This window comes from Neolamprologus multifasciatus, chromosome 4 (assembly GCF_963576455.1).
Source record: "Neolamprologus multifasciatus chromosome 4, fNeoMul1.2, whole genome shotgun sequence".
Lineage (NCBI taxonomy): Eukaryota > Metazoa > Chordata > Actinopteri > Cichliformes > Cichlidae > Neolamprologus > Neolamprologus multifasciatus.
In genome coordinates, this window is record NC_140442.1 from 13,329,689 (window position 1) to 13,344,138 (window position 14,450).

General features: G+C 45.2%; 1 protein-coding gene and 1 long non-coding RNA gene across 15 annotated transcripts in view; one reads left to right on the top strand and one right to left on the bottom strand.

Moving 5' to 3' along the window:
- The window catches only part of bahcc1a (BAH domain and coiled-coil containing 1a), a 77,900-nt gene that overhangs the window by 46,357 nt on the left and 17,093 nt on the right, over positions 1–14,450 (top strand). For 9 of the 14 annotated variants that reach the window (XM_085157970.1, XM_085157968.1, XM_085157976.1 and 6 more), the window contains 8 exons: positions 4,732–4,857; positions 5,012–7,354; positions 8,219–8,333; positions 8,435–8,634; positions 8,841–9,002; positions 10,470–10,741; positions 11,040–11,385; positions 12,223–13,167. In XM_085157970.1, the coding sequence (XP_085014096.1) occupies positions 4,732–4,857; positions 5,012–7,354; positions 8,219–8,333; positions 8,435–8,634; positions 8,841–9,002; positions 10,470–10,741; positions 11,040–11,385; positions 12,223–13,167 (4,509 nt within the window). The remainder of the gene's footprint in view (positions 1–4,731; positions 4,858–5,011; positions 7,355–8,218; positions 8,334–8,434; positions 8,635–8,840; positions 9,003–10,469; positions 10,742–11,039; positions 11,386–12,222; positions 13,168–14,450) is intronic. The other 5 variants (XM_085157974.1, XM_085157978.1, XM_085157973.1 and 2 more) reach the window with 3 other exon arrangements.
- LOC146519999 (uncharacterized) lies at positions 287–4,736 on the bottom strand. Its single transcript, XR_014873868.1, has 2 exons — positions 4,369–4,736; positions 287–2,295 (listed from the first exon to the last, which is right to left on the bottom strand). It is a non-coding gene; the product is annotated as an uncharacterized LOC146519999 (long non-coding RNA).

The window sequence follows — 14,450 nt, forward strand, 5'->3', positions numbered from 1 at the left end:
TTGCATATAACGCACTAAGAGCATGATTGAATCCAGACTGTTCATCAACCACATTCAGCTGTTCCCTCCTCAAGATAATTGCATATTGTCTTTTTCCTGTTTTGCATAAAAAGCAAGTCATCAAAATGAGCGGCACAATTACCCAGACTCTCGCCTTCTCTCTCCGGGTGTCAGCAGAACCCCACCAGCATCAGAGCAGGCATTGACTTGTGCTTGTGTCGGTGCATTAGTGTTTCGCTTGTAACCTCAAAGAAGTGCTGTGTTTTTATTTTTTTTCTTCTTCTTCTTCTTCTTCTTCTTCTTCTTCTTTTTCTCTGTTTTTAAAGTGGCTGCTTGCGTGCATATCTAAGCAAAGCAGTTCAAATTTGTATTCGAAAACGATTTTACGATTCGCACGTTTCTGGCATATACCTGTCATTGCGCGGAACGTCTTTGTTTCCGCTATTCCTCTGACACATTTTTCTACAGATTAAAAGCCTGAAATCTATCACGTAACAAGCAGATGAGAACAATTATCTCCTTTGCTTGCTAACTAGTCACTTAGTGGGGATAAACAATGGACTGTGGCTATATGGAGCAGGCTAATCACATTTATTTTTTATTACTCCTATTTGGTGAGTCAATTAAGAATTAATTCCTCTTTTCAATATAATAAGTTTTGCGGGCATTTGAAATGAGTTGGTGATAAAGAAAAGCCACATAAAATGTAAGATGGATATTATTTTTGCCCCATTAAGCCCGGAGAAAACAGCAAAAGTGTTCAGAAATGCAGCATTCTTCCAGGGTTTCAGCACCCTGATGTACCAGCATTACACTTCTTTTACTGATTATGCAGGCTGTTACAAAGATTAGAATATTTTAACCTTATGCATTGATCCTAAACATATCCATGGAAACGCCCCTACTTTGGCTACTAAAGTAACAAAATATCCCATCGCAAACTTTCAACCTCAGTTTCTCAGGTTGGTTAAACTAAGAGGGAAAAAAAGGTCCTTCAACTTCAGCTGCCCTGGCATGGGCAGTAGTCTGGACGTGCTCTCCTGTCAATTTAGTCTCCTTTAAATGACACTGGCGGTAAGGATAACTTTGGCAAAGGCATTTTTTTTTCTTTTTTAACACAACAGTCTTTTGTTGACTTTTGGTTAAAGATTTATCGTTTTGGGAAAAGGAAAGTGTACAGCCAGTCTAACAAATTCTAGGATATTTCTGTAAGGTCACAGGAACAAGACCCAAACCATTAGTGGCTTTCATGACGTTAGAGGAGTTAACAGAGATTAAAGGAAGTTTTTGTTTCAGAATCTCTTCTTGCCAGCTACAGCAGCAGCCATTGTATGTTACCACAAGGAATTGTCTGTTTTTTTTCCTTTGCTGAGCTGAGCAGTGCTGTGAGCTCACTGTCACAGAGACTGAGTCTTAGTATACGGCTAAGGATGCAAGAAGAAGGGTGGGTCGGTGGCGGGGGGGACACAAAAACAGGGGCAGATGAAGTGTAGTGAATGTTTCAGTAAATGTAAAATGTTTTCACAACACCTGTTAAAATAAATTAGGCCCACCGAGCTTTTGAAAGATCTATTTTCATGTCTGGGACTGTTTGAATAAACCCCACTGAATCGACTGAGTGGAAAAATGAAAAAAAAATAAATAAAAATGACCAAAAGAAGAGAAAAAAGGGTGGGGAGTGGGTAAAGAATAAAAGGAAAACCTGCCGACTCCTCGCAGTCCCGAGGCCAGCTGGCCAGGGTCCAAATGACTTCTTAAGTTATGCCAAAAATAATCGCAGTCTCATATCTTTGTCCACACATATAAACACACGCATGCACACACACACACACAGAGTTGCCTGCACACACCTGTCTAATCCACTTCTGTTTGATACGCCTTTCCAAGCCTATCTTCAGTTGTCCATCTTTCCTTCTGTGAGCAGTTGCTTGCTTTTCCTTTTGTAGGATTTAAGCTGCACCCCCCGCCTCTCCTCTTCCTTACTCCTGCTTCTTTCATTCTCTCTCTCCCTCTCCCTCTCTCTCTCCTGTGCCAGTCTGCATCCCTTCCTTTCAATTAGTCAAACCTGAAGAGATCCACCACAGCACTGCCCCTCCTCCGCCAAACATCTCTCGTCTCCTCTCCTCTTCTCCTCCCTTTCTGTGTCTTGATGGTTCTGTCACTTTTTTCTCAATTAGCGGACCTGACAGGCAACTCAGGCTGCTCCTCCTCTCCTCTCGGTCTTCCTGTGGCGTGCTCTCTCTCTCTCTCTCCGTCCTTCTATCTCCTCGTCGCTGATGCGTTACAGCCACCTCCCTGGAGAAAATAGAATTTTCATTTATGTTATTTTTTTTCTTCTATCAAAAGTGGTAAAAGCCTTATCAGTAACTGAATGTCTTCAGAGAAGGTGTAAGAGGACTGGTATTGTGCTAGTGAGAAACCGCCTCTAAAGCAGCAGGAATAATTCTCCTCTGCCTCTAGGTGCTATTCTATATCTAACCCCCTTCTTTGTCCTCCCTGTTGGCCTGCTTCTCTCAACCCACCATGTTGCGAGAAATACCTTCAGAACTTCTAGAAATCCCTCCTTGGGATGCAGCTCTGTTTGTTCTGCCTCTCACCCCTGCTCTGCCGGTGGAAAGGAGGGCATGCGCTGTGAACTCCCCTCTGCCATTCACTTGCTGATGCTGGCGTGTTTATGTGTGAGTGTGCGGAGGGAGCGAAGGAGAGCGAGGTTGCTGTGCAGTCAGCAGACTGCACTAAGACCCTGCTCACGTCGCCTGCAGCAGCAGCGGCAGCGGCAGCAGAAGAAGCAGCTTCCCTTGTCCTGGCCAGATTAATGGCTGAATGAGCTCCGCCGTGCCCAGCAGTCCCCCTCTTGCCGCCCCAGTGGAGAGCATGCTGAAACTGAGCAGGCTGGCATTATCGGGCACAGCCAGACCACACTGTGAAAAGGGATTACGCCATCAATCGTCACGCTCACAAACAACATGCTGCCGCAGAAAAAAAAAAAAAGTCCCTCTCCCAGCTTGGATAAAGACTGGCAAACAGCTCTCTGCTTTTCCCTGTCCTGAAATCAAAGGAAAAAATGACTTGCTTAAACAAAGCTCTCTCCCCCCCCCCCCCCCCCCCAAGCTGTAAATGAATTGGCATAATTTTGCGTGCTTATTAATCATGACAGCAAAGGAGGAGACAGAGACAAAAAAGGGGGGATGGGAAGGAAAAAAACAAGGTAGAAACATAGGTGAAAAACGGGAAAAGTGAGGGTATGTAATTATCACCCCTTTGCCCTCCTCAGAAAGCAGCACCTCCTGTGTTATTGCAGGGCTGTTTGCCTCCTCTGTGTATTTCATTAATTAAGATGGGAGGATGCAGAGGCCGCACTGAGAAGAGGTCATTAAGCCCACCACAACACTCCTCCCTCCCCAGAGCTGGCTCATAGGACCGGGCCCCATTGTTCCACCGGCAGAAAGTGAGACATTCAACACTCATAGCTGCTGTAAAAACCATGTGTGTACAAAAACACATGGCCGAATAAAGTGCATCTGCGCTTTCTGGGATCAGGTCACACGTTTTCCAAAAAAATTTTCCTCTCTTTCGGCCCGTATCCTTTTTACGCCATCCATGAGCTGCACTGGAAAGTAAAGCTACAGCAACAGATGGGTGTAATAGTTGAGCTGAAGAGAAATTAATCACTTAAATTTTACTTTATGACAGTGGGCTGATAGACCTGTCTGTCCTATGAATTAAAAAAGAAACAAAAAAGTGTGTCTCTGTCTTTTTTGGTTTTCCATTTCAACAAAAGTGGTTCACTCATGTGACTGTGTGTGTGTGTGTGTGTGTGTGTGTGTGTGTGTGTGTGTGTATGTATATATATATATATAAAGTCCTTTTATTTTCCTTAGTTATTTCTTTAACTTGTATGTAGACTGATGACTTGGATTTAATTGTGCTTTTTTTAAAGTGTTAAACTAAAATTATGCTATAGCGCTGCTGTCACTAAGCAACATCATCGCATTATTGGACATTTTTTGTGTGTCCTTTACAGTACCTCGATTTCATTCCGTTGGTTTGGTGAAATGATTAATTACACGGTAGCATAGATAGGCTAATTTAATTCACATTGATGTGTTTAGATGCTATAGTTACTCAAATGCAGTGAAAGTGGGTTGTCATAGAGATGCTTTTTTTTTTTTAGTATTGATATTGCGATGGGCTTTCATCTCAGTCCATCTTTTCTCTCCTCTACACTCAAAGTCCTTTGTGTTTTCCAATGTCCCGTTGCAAAATGAGCTTTTTGTTTGGTTGTGGCGTAAACGTCCTCCAGATGGGCTTGGTGTAATAAGCCCAGGTGTACTAGCTTACAGGCCCAACATCCCAATGACCTCTTACCTCTGATGTAGGTCAGTAAAGGTTAGCCGCCCAGCTCTCTGTTCATTGCAAACACAAGCTTCAAATCCATCCTTATCACCCCATTCAGATGGTTCAAGGTGCGGCTGCCACTTCTAAGAGTGAGTTAAAGAAAGCACCATATGTTTCAAAGACAAATTTCATATATTACAGAAATCCCCAGGCTTGTCTGTTATTGTTTTCATTCTAAACTCCAGCAGGAAAGGCAAACATGTGAGGCACAGCCAGCACTTATTTGCGTATGAACACCACCAGCTGCATTGGACCTGAAGGATTACACTGGATAACTGCATCTCTGTGGTTGTTATCCTTTCTTATCAACTCTCTCCCTCTCTGCTATCTTAGCAGGTCCAGGGTATCCTCGATTCTCAGGGAGTCTGGCCCACACGTTCCTTCCTATGAGCCACTTGGATCACCATGCCAACAGTGGAGTTCTCTATGGGCAACACCGTTTCTATGACACACAAAAAGGTGGGACGTGAGACTATTAAAATTTAATCAAACGGAAATAATATGAATTCAAATGGAAGCGGTATAGTCTGGTGGTGTTGTCTGTGCAATACTGAGGGCATGCTTTTTTTTTTTCTTTTCGTGACTAATTTGTCTTCTTTTTTCTATTTTATAGAGAACTTCTACCTTCGAGGACTCCCATCCCAGCCACCTCTCATCTCAGCCAATCATAGTCTGCCACCAATGTCTCGGGCAGGTTCAGGACACACTCAGGGGTCCTGCAGCAGAGACAGAGATCAAGGGGTAGGCACAGGCATACATAAGGGTCTTAAAGAGGGGTCTGTGGAAAGAGGAGTGGTAAATGTCAAGGACAAGGAGAGATCCAGTGGGAAACAAGAGGCTAAGGAAAGACAGCAGCAGCAGCAACAACAACAGCAGCACCACGCTCACCAGCCACCCCAGCCAACACACCACCACCATTCTCACACTCATCAGCAGCACCCGCACTATCCTCAGCACCCGCTGCCCCTGGAGGAGGTAAACAGCCGGGCCCTGGAGAGGCATAAGGCGTCGCTCACGATGTACAGTAAAGAGCACCCTCAAAGTATGAGCAAGCCCCTCAGTGCCTGTTTGCACAATAGCAAGATGCAAAATGGTGATCCAGGAACTGGAGCAGGGGCTAAGGTGTCCATGTCCAGCTGCGGCGGTGAGGACACAGCCCTTCGGGCTATGGGTGGTGGGGTGAGCAGCCAGAACAGACATTTGGGGACTAGTGGCAATGGCCGCTGCACCAAAGAGGGGGTAAGTGGGGAAATGAGGATCAGTGAACAACCTTCAGACTGTTTGGAAAGGGGTCAGGCACCACTTCACCACTCTCTGCCCTACTCCGTACCCCCACCCCTACATATGAGTTCTGCTACTGGAGGGGCCCATCCACATCCTCATGCTCACCCCCATACACATCCACATCCAGGGGGCTTCCACTGTCTTCAGCTCCACCCCAGCCACCCACATCATTCCCACCATACACACCACCATCCAGAGTTTTTCTGCCCACCGCCACCTGCTCCTCTAGCCAACCCTGCCTCGCACGAGAGGGGGCCAGTCAATGTGGGGCGAGAACCTAAAGTCACAGGGCCTACATTTGTGCCATCTGTGGCAGACGTAGGCGATAAATCTAATGGGCCATTCCAGCTTAATAACCCTGACTGCCAGGGTGTGGGTAGTGGAGGAGGAGGCAGCAATGCCAAGGACAAGACAATAGAAAAGAACGGTGGCGGTGGGCACCACAGTAATTGGCACAGAAAACAACAACAACAACAACAACAACAACAGCAACAGCAGCAGCAGCAGCAGCACCCATACAGAAAGACAGAGAAGGCTCCAGACTGGATGCAATCCCACCATCAACACCTTCAGTCCTCACAGCTTCCTCCACCTCCCCAGCAACAACCACCACATTCTCAACAGCAGCATCAAGTAGTGCGATCGCGGAGTGCTGAGTGTATCAACAGTGGTGTGGAAATGGATGTGTTCAGACCCTCGCTGCCCCAGGGACCCAAGGCAGGGCACTCGGTCCCTCATTCTGTAAACACTTCTCCTTATCGAGACTGTTCCCATCCAGGACCCCCGCCAAACTCTTCCCCACTTGGAAGTAAAAACATGGGGCAGCACAGTGGAACACAACACAGTGGTCCCGGAGGTAGTTGCTCTTTACAGAGAGACGGCCAAAAGGTAGCCAGGATTCGCCACCAGCAGCATGGCCGACCTGGCCCAGAGACACCCACTGAGTTGAACCAGGGGAATAGTCAGGAGCTTAAAAGAAAGATGGACATGTCTCCTTATGGTTACAGCAACAGCAGTGGGCAGCAGCACCACCACCAGCAGCCCCCAGTGCCACCCTGGAATATGAGGCCTCCTCACCACATGTCGCAACCTGAGGAGGAGCAGAGGAAGTCATATATGGAGTTGGGGAGCACTGGTGGGCAACACTCTCAGCAGCAGCAGCAGCAGCAGCAGCAGCAGCAACAACAACAGCAGCAGCAGCAGCAGCCGGGAATAAGCCTTCCTCCTCCACAGCCCCCCACTGCACCTCCCCTCAGCCAGCAACAGCAGCAACCACAGCAGCAACCTGATCCCCAGGGTCCAACTCAGGGAGAGAGCAGTGCAATGAAAAGCTTACTAAAGTACAGCAACCAGCAACAACCACTGCTCGTCTCCCAAAAGAATCCATTTGGGGGGTTAGGAAATCTCAAATCAGGTCCATCTGGGGGGAGCTGTGCCCTGCAGGGCAACAAACAGACTCTGCCTTCCAGGAAGGGTACGGCTAATGACAGTGAGCGTCCTGATTATAACGGGCGGAGCAGGGACATGGGGGAGCCAGGTCATGGCGAAAGTGAGGTGCGGCAGCCGCCAGTAGGAATAGCGGTGGCGGTGGCCAGACAGAGGGAACCACCTTGTCGTTCAGCTGAAAATCATCCGAACAGCCGACAGGGCAGGGTCCATCCGTCTGTGAAAGGTAAGCAATCCAGGTCACTGGCTTGTGAGAAGGCCTTATTATTTCTTTATCTGTAACTTGCCAACAATATTGCTGCAAACAGAGAAACAGACATATAGAAAATAAACAAACAGGAAAAAGCACATTTTTAAGCAGATAAAAAGCCAGAAAAATATTGATTTTGTGGTGATACCCTTTGCTGAATGCAGTAAAAATCCAGAATGGTATAATTCTCACACTCATTGCCATCAGGGATACGCTCCAGTCCCCATGATCCATTACAGGATAATAGAGGCATAGCTAATTCTATGAATGGAGTTTAATACTTATGGGTTTAAATTTAAATTTCCTCTGCAGCAGTCCCAAACAATGCCTTGCTGATTTTAACTTGGTTTTCTCCTATTTAACTTTCTAGTTGCCCTTAACCAAACATTAGTGAGTCAAACAGGCATCAACCATGATGTTTATAGATGTGAAGTCCATTTAGAGTTGCTAAGATAAAAAGTAATTAATATAAGATTTCTAAGCCTTGCTCTGAGAACAACAGTATATAAATGGAAATAAATAGATATACAAAAAAAATACAATATTTAAAAAAAAAAACTTTGGACAAAATTGACCTACATCAAGTTTCAATTTTATTTCATAAATATCTGAATGTGTTATTATATTATGAAGCAAGTTATTTTTCTTTCCAAATAAGACAGTAATATGTCAATACTGTGCAGTATATGGTTTTAGCATGAATTCTGCCAATACGAAATCATTTAATACTCGAAATGTATTCATTTGCTACTTGCGGCACGGTTCTGACAAGTGGCGAGAGACTTGGGATTTTGTTCTCACTGTGATCCACAATGGTGAAAGTTGATGTTTGCCTCACAGGGCAGCCCCGCTCCATGTATCTGTCAGATCCCACCACTGAGGAAGACAGGAAGAGGCTGAGTGAGGAACAAATAGGTCTCACTTGCTTGGACAGGGAGAGGGATGCATATATCAGGTGTGTATTTTTAAAGGTGTTGTTCAATGCTTAATAAATTAAAATCTTTACAGAAACATTCTCATTTGTATTTCTTTATCTTTATCTCATTCTGATGTCAGGGATAACAAAGACAGGGTGGAATTTGCAAGGATCCACCCTTCTAGCAGCTGTCACGGAGACCTTGCCTCTCATCTCATGGTCCCGGGCGGGACGTCCCTCCAGTCTGGCCAGTTGGGAGATCCTGCTGCACATTCTGCTCACCATCATTGGATGCCAAGAACTGGAAGCCCATCTCTCTGGATGACGGGACATTCTTATGGTAAGACGCTTTCTGATGGCAGGATTTTATTGTTATGGTTATGTTTATGTTTATTCATGTGTTATAAAGACATATAGTCCAGCTTTTTTTTTGTTTATTGAAAAAAGGCCAAAACAAAGACGTTTAGAATTGATTTGATCAGCTGATACATATATTTAAAGTTCTTTTGTTTATATGGAATTCTGTAATTTAATTTCTTTATAAAGCAGGTATAGGTCATACAACCCTACACCAGAATCTGCCACCAGCTTTCTCTGCAGCCATGCCAGGCCCTCTGCAGCCAGTCCTGCCTCTGCCTCAAGACCCCTCTGCCCAACTGGTGGTCTTGCCCTCCGAGCCTCCCACCCATCCTGCGACCCATCACCTGGGTAAGCCATGGCATTTTATATGTTAATCTAATTGATCTACAAAGCACAGGCAAACTCCACTGGTACAGTATATGTATAAAAAGAGTAAAAATAAGAAAAGCTTGTTTGTTATTATGCTTATGTTTTTGTGATTGGATGAATAAGGACTGACAGGAAGAGAAGCTAAGGGCTAAGGCCGATGCTAATGGGAATCCAAATAAATACAACACAAGCAGCAGAAATGCAGCAAATTTAGCTTATGTTCTGTGAAACTAAAATGAGTCATTTCACTGTTAATATTACTTTGGGCTAAGATAAGTTTGCAATCTTATGATAATTGCTACATGCCAACTGCTTGGCCCAGCAACAGTGGCACTCTCAGTAGTTCAGGATGCTCGTACAAAGCTATTTTGCCCCTACAATACCACAGCAGAGGAAGAGGAAGTGAATGAGGTGAAAATCACTTCACCAGAGTCATTGTAGATGCGTATTCAGTGAACAGACTGTGAAATTTAATTGGCTCCCAGTCTTTGACGATATGTTTCCTTCTGCGCGCCACAGGAGTTTCAGCTGAGAAGGGAAGTGCATCCACAGAAACTTTCCCACAGGAAATATTTTCATATCCGATTTTATGTGGCAAAATTCTTAGTGTGTCTTGCAAAAGGAGCTGAAAGATCAAATTCATTTGGATAATAAAACCGCTAATGCGGAGTGTGTAGCACAGTGCTAATACAGATATTATGACGACGCTCATTATGTAGTTCTATATAGTGTGGTCTTAGTACTTTCCAAAAGGCACCTCTGTCATTGTAGATCACCCATATGGAGTTGTGTGTGTCCTTAAATCCACATAATGAGACAGGTTGTACACCCACACACATGGGAACCAGGCTTACTGCTGGGCCCTTTTGCAGAACCCCTACTGTGGTTTGGCCGGGAAGGTGGGACTTTTTGGCATAAAGGCCAAGACGAATGCTCTGACGAGAAAAACATGCATTTCCAGCACAGCATTTTGACCTCTAATCAACCTATGACCATTATATTCTGTTCACATTTCATCATTGTCATAACGTCTTTTTCCAGCATTCCAAAATTCTCAAAGCAGTTCTTAAGAGACAGCTTTCTGTTCAGAGCGGAGGAGAGTGTGGGATTGTTTCTGCCTGGGGAGATGTTGTTCTGTGAAGTCAAAAATCTTTTTTTCCTTAAAGGATACATGTTGTTGCTATAAATGTGAATACAATGATTCTTTAAATGATCCATAATGGTTTCAGTGTTTTGAAATAGTTGTGTGGGAGGCACATAATGATAAATATGGAGAACACAACTGTTGTCTGTTTGCTAATGTATTCTAGTGAGTCGTGCCTACTGTCAATGTGTATGAGCCCAAAGAAAAGTGATGTAGAGTGTGTGTGTGTGCGTGTATGCATGTGTTTTTGTTCTAAGGTAGCCCCCTCCATCACATTTCTCCTTCTTTTTTTTTCTCATTAGATGTGATGGAGCAGCCAGGGCTGTGGCCCCCTGTGTACGGCGCCCGGGGCCCACCCTCCCACATGCAACATCCTGCTGTGTACTCCCGATCCCAGTTTCTACGGCAACAGGAGCTGTACGCTCTCCAGCAGCATCAACAGCTTCAGCATCAGCATCAGAGTCACCAGTCGCAGCAATCACAACTGCAGTCTCAACCTCAGCAGCAGCAGCCACAGCAGCACAGAGCTGCACATGCCATGAACATGCAGCACCAACCCGCTCACAATGCACAGGTGATTGTAGAGTCAAAATACGCAAGGGAGATTAATACATGCAAAAGTGCAGGCAATACAGGGAAGCGTAAGCGAGTCATGGATCCCGTGACTTTTGAGTCTATTTTCTATTTGCATAATATTCTTTGAAGGATATGCCAACTTTCCTACAGGGGGAAAAAAAAGTGTATTCCCGAATACAGAAAAGCAAGTAGCATTGGCTGTCAACCAGATTGCAATAAATGTACTATTTGGTTAATGCATAAAATCACTTGTTCACTAAATTTAGATATGCAACAATTTTGTATTAATGCCACAGATACAGAAGAGAGCAGACGAGCCCTCAGTTGAACTGGAAGAACTCATTTCAGAGCCAAGAACATCTAAACCTGCCAAAGCTTACTCTTACAACCCACCGCAGAGGAACACCTCACCCCCTGGGACCTGCACCACTCACCTGTCCCCTTGTTGTCAGTCCCCTTCGCTGCGACAACATCCCAAAAGCACTCCTTCAACACCCTGCCCCGCTCCTAGCCCTGTTGCAGCAGTACCTCATTCACCTGCCATTAGCCCCGCTCCACCTCAAATGCTAAAGGCTCCTGAATCCGAAGACAAGACGGGAGAGGGACAGCCTCCACAGGAATACCCAGGGTCTCTGGAGCCTGGTAAGTACAAAGAAGTGTCTAGAAGAAAAATGCAAAAACTGTGCGTAAAAGTTTTCAAACCGTCTTTGAAGCAGTGTGCACAGTGTTTTTTGTACGAGCAATACTCATCAAATTAGCGCTTGTGAGATAACATACTCACACTAATCAGGTAATAACAGAGTCATGTAGAAAACCAGAAAGAGAACAGAAAACAGTTCTAACATATAGTCAAATGTGCATCATACTGATTTATAACTGGAGTTGTCACTGTTCAGTGACCCCATTTCTTTCTGCTGGTGTTGTGGTAATATGTGTGGGTAGCTCTTTTGGCAAAGCCTCTGATTGAATAAACGGTGAAGAAAATGGCTGCCGGCTGTGCTGGGACTTTCCAGAACTGTTACCTTGGTAATGATTGAGAAATACGTTAGTAGCGGCCTTTACATCTCCTCCACCCCCACACGCCTGACACTATCTTCATCATTATTAATGTCTGGCTAACGGCTCCCGCAAGCCAGAGGAATTGTGTCAGTTTCTCTGATAAACTAAAGGTCTTGTCCACTTTAAATAACACGTACACACACAGTTACTTGTGGTAACTTCCTAAGGTTGGGGGATCAAGGGAAAGTGCTATTTCATTTCCTTGCCCTGCTTTTTCACTCCATGGAACCTAGTTAGCAAGAGAGTTTCGTTTATCATGGGTATGATTGGTAATCTGTAACACATCCCCATCACAAAAACAGTGCTTTCTATTAAGGAATCATAATATGTGGGTTTTTTGGGAGGATGGTTTATCAGAATTTTTGGAATAAATAGACAATTGTTAAATATTAAATTAATAAATATTCTTTTCATCTATAGACTTGCCTCCTGGATACACATACCCTGCTATTGCGATGGACTACAGGAGCGGACCGTCACCTCAGGGTGTTCAGCTGGCTGAGCCAGCTGACCTGGACGCAGTCCAAGTGGAGCCTGCTGAGCATGCTCCCCAGTCTCTGGCCAGCCTAGGGGAGGAGTTAGACTGTCAAGTGGTAGTCAGACCCCTTCCAGAGCCACTCCCACTCAAGGAAGTGGCGCATGAAGAGGAGAACAGAGTGGTTGACGGAGTTCTGGAGCAGAGGGATGAGGTGGAAATAACAGCCGTGACAGAAGCTAGCTATGTCCACAGAGAGGAGGAGCAACCAGAGGAGCAGGGACAAACTGCAGGAGAGGTGCTGGTTTGTCCACCTGTTGAGAGTACTGTGTGTGAGGCTCCTTCCTGCCCAGTCTCCATTTCAACAGAAGAACCTGACAGGCAAGACGCTGTCATTACCTTAGAAGAAGAGGAGGAGGATGAGGTGACGGGTGGGGAGATTCAGGTGGAGTATGCTCAAAAGGTCAGCATGCCTGGAGAGCAAGAGCCAGAGCTGCCCACCATCATCGAGCTTGATCCTGCTTCTCCTGAGTCACAGTCCCCGCCTAATGAGTGCGCAGAGGACAGTGAGCAGCAGCATGACAACAAGATGACCTCCAATGATGCCTCAGTGGATTCTGTGTGTCTTTCACCGGCCTCAGCCTTTGCCCCTAGCCCAAGCAAGGAATCTTTTGCTGTGGCCCCAAAACCTGTTGTGCCCTGCTACTGGAGTCTGGAGCTGCTGATTGCTGCTGCGTTCTGCACAGATGTGCCTCCATTTCCCTTGTTCTCATATAGTACACCATCGGTTGTCCCATCGCAATGTAACCCACACCAGGGTATCGAGCTTCTGAGTGAACTAGCGGATCTGGAGCTGCAGCAGCAAAAGCGCACTTGTGGAAAAAGCCAGGGTGAGAAACAGTGGCTCCTCCATGACTCTAACACATTCACATTCACACAGCAATACTCACATCAACAGAATGCACTTCTCTCATAGTTTACTCTCCTTTTCCTCTATGTCCATTGAGACAAACTCCCACTCCCCCCTCAGGCCTAGCCTCATCGCTCTGTGCTCCCTCCCAGATAGTCCTCTCTTCCTGCCGGTCTCATGAGCCTCTTGTGAATTCTAACACATCCCCAGAGAGGCTGTCTACATGCTTGCTTGCCGTTGCTCTTCTTTGGCATGTTAAAGCCACTTTTATTTCCTAAAAGGCTGTTCTAATGATGCAGGGCCTCAGGAGAGGGAGAAAAAGCAGGAGGACAGGGCTGAACTACTAGTGAAGGGTGTACACCTTCCTCTCTCACTCACGCTCCCTTCGAGCTCTCCTCAGGGAACCGTCTGTGTCTCTCCATCCTGCAGCTGTTTGATACGCTCATGCGCGCGCACCCAAACACGCACAACTGCAAATACACAGAGTTAAACTTAAAGGAGAGACACCAGTTTGTTTCATTCTCTCACTAACATAACACTTCATACTGAAAGTTGGTGTGTAATCACAAAAGCAGTCATTGTTTTCAGCACCCTGGAGCATTGCCTGGCTAATTAGACCCCATTGTTTTAAAGTGGCTTTAAAAGCTTCCTTGTTTTTCAAAGTACCATGCGGTTGTTTTTTTTTTATTCATGCAAAAGGATGTTTTGTGTTTACCACAGCATCCTAATGCATTTAACTGCTCCCAAAAGATGGTTCTTTAAAAAGGGTATCATCTGATTCCAGAGTCAGCGATGTCTTCGATATGCGATATTGTTGACAGCTCAGGCAAGTAGCAAATGTCGATTTAGAGTCACAACTATGGTTAGTAAGACGATTCAGTATATTTTTATTTATTCATGTTAAGATGTGAGACTGTGTTACTCTTATAAACAAAATGTCATTTTCCTTGTGACTAGGCTACAATCTGCTATTCAGCTTGTGGCTCAGACCATTAATGGCAGATAGACTACTCAGTGTCATAAGCAGATAGGCTACATAGGAAAAGCTCAGTCCAGATGGTCTGTGAGATATCAGCATATGGTGAGTCCAAAATAATGTGACCTCTGAAAAGATATGCTGCTGATTTCTCATACTGTCCTAATCTGCTCAAATTTCTGCAGAAAACAAAACAAAAACAAAAAGACCCATCTTTCTCTCTCATTTTGACATGAGTTTCCTTTCACAAATGTTAAGTAAACAAGCTCCGTCCACTGTGGCATCTG